The 1,595-nt window shown below is 44.8% G+C and overlaps 1 protein-coding gene across 1 annotated transcript; it reads left to right on the forward strand.

The window, feature by feature from the left end:
- Positions 1-364: 364 nt before the first annotated feature.
- On the forward strand, positions 365-1,414 carry SARC_11613 (hypothetical protein; the record flags this gene model as incomplete). The annotated part of the gene is made up of 2 exons (XM_014294297.1): positions 365-397; positions 935-1,414. The coding sequence occupies exon 2, from the start codon at positions 968-970 to the stop codon at positions 1,412-1,414; it is 447 nt and encodes a 148-aa protein (XP_014149772.1). The 5' UTR covers positions 365-397; positions 935-967.
- Between the last annotated feature and the right edge of the window lie 181 nt (positions 1,415-1,595).

Here is a 1,595-nt window from a genome sequence, read left to right on the forward strand (position 1 = left end):
CTCACACATACACACTCTCACACACACTCACACACACTCTCACTCTCTCACACACACTCACACACTCTCACACACACTTACACACATACCCTCACACACACACACACACTCTCTCTCTCTCACACACACAACACACACACTCACACACTCACTCACTCACACACAACACACACACTCACTCACTCACACACAAACACACACTCACACACGCACTCACACACTCACACACACTCGCTCACACACACTCGCAGTTACACACACACACTCTCTCACACACTCACAGCCGCATGAGCAGAGTGCAGCCGATCCGCAAACACTGACCAGCGACCAAGTCATTAGTCAACTGTCGGTGCAGTGGTTTGACGAAGACTTCGACTGTGTGCGCCATACCCTCGAGGTATGAGCCATCACTGTGAGTGTTACTAAGGAATTATGAGTCATCACTGTGAGTGTTACTAAGGAAGGTATGTAATGAAACGATTCTTTCAGGGCTGGGTGTAGTTGAGGAGTGCTTTTGTATTTTACTTTTAGGGCTGGGTGTGGTTGAGGCGTTTATTTGTATTGTACTTTTAAGTTTGAGTGTAGTTGAAGAGTGCTTTTGTATTTTACTTTTAGGAGTGGGTGTAGTTGAGGAGTGTATTTGTATTGTACTTCTAGGCTTGTGTGTTGTGTGTGGTGGATGAGTCATATCTCACACGTTGTAGAGAGCTTTACCAATGCATGGTTGGTTGTGTGTCTTGTTTCGTACATCAATTTGAGTTTTATGGTTTTTTAGTTCTATATTTTTTAGGGTTTAGGGTTTTAGCACAACCCCTTCTGGAGGGAATCACCTCAGCAACCCGAAGCCTGCCTACCTCACCATCGATATTCCTCTGCGTTGTTATGCGTTGCTATGTGTTGCTATGCACTGTGTGGTGTGGGTGTGGGTGTGCAGCAACTGCCACAGGACGACACGCGGCTGTTCATCATGACTGAGAAACAGACGCAGACAGAGCAGTTGGAGGCCATAGCCGACCGATTGGGTGCCGAGTTGCTAGACAAAGGTCCTGTTTTTGGTGAGTTGTTAGACAAAGGTCCTGTTTTTGGTGAATTTTTAGACAAAGGTCCTGTTTTTGGTGAGTTGTTAGACAAAAGTCTTGATTCTGGTGAGCTGTTAGACAAAGGTCCTGTTTTTGGGGAGTTTTTAGACAAAGGTCCTGACAAATGTCCTGTTTTTGGTGAGTTGTTAGACAAAGGTCTTGGTTTTGGTGAGCTGTTAGACAAAGGTCCTGTTTTTGGAGAGTTTTTAGACAAAGGTCCTAATTTTGGTGAGTTGCTGGACAAAGGTCCTGTTTTTGGTGAGTTGTTAGACAAAGGTCCTGACAAATGTTCTGTTTTTGGTGAGTTGGGTGCACCAAGGCCCAGCGATGAGTGAAGTGGGTGTTTGGTTTATAATATTGGTTCAAGCACTGCGCTATAGATGAGGTGATCCACAGATGCGAATTGCGACTATTCCAACGCTATGTGTACATGTCTCATCACGAACTGTTGGTTAGTCATATATGTGTATGTGTTAAGTGTATGTGTAAACCCCAAACTACTCTCACTATATACCT

This window comes from Sphaeroforma arctica (assembly GCF_001186125.1).
Source record: "Sphaeroforma arctica JP610 unplaced genomic scaffold supercont1.1784, whole genome shotgun sequence".
NCBI lineage: Eukaryota > Ichthyosporea > Ichthyophonida > Sphaeroforma > Sphaeroforma arctica.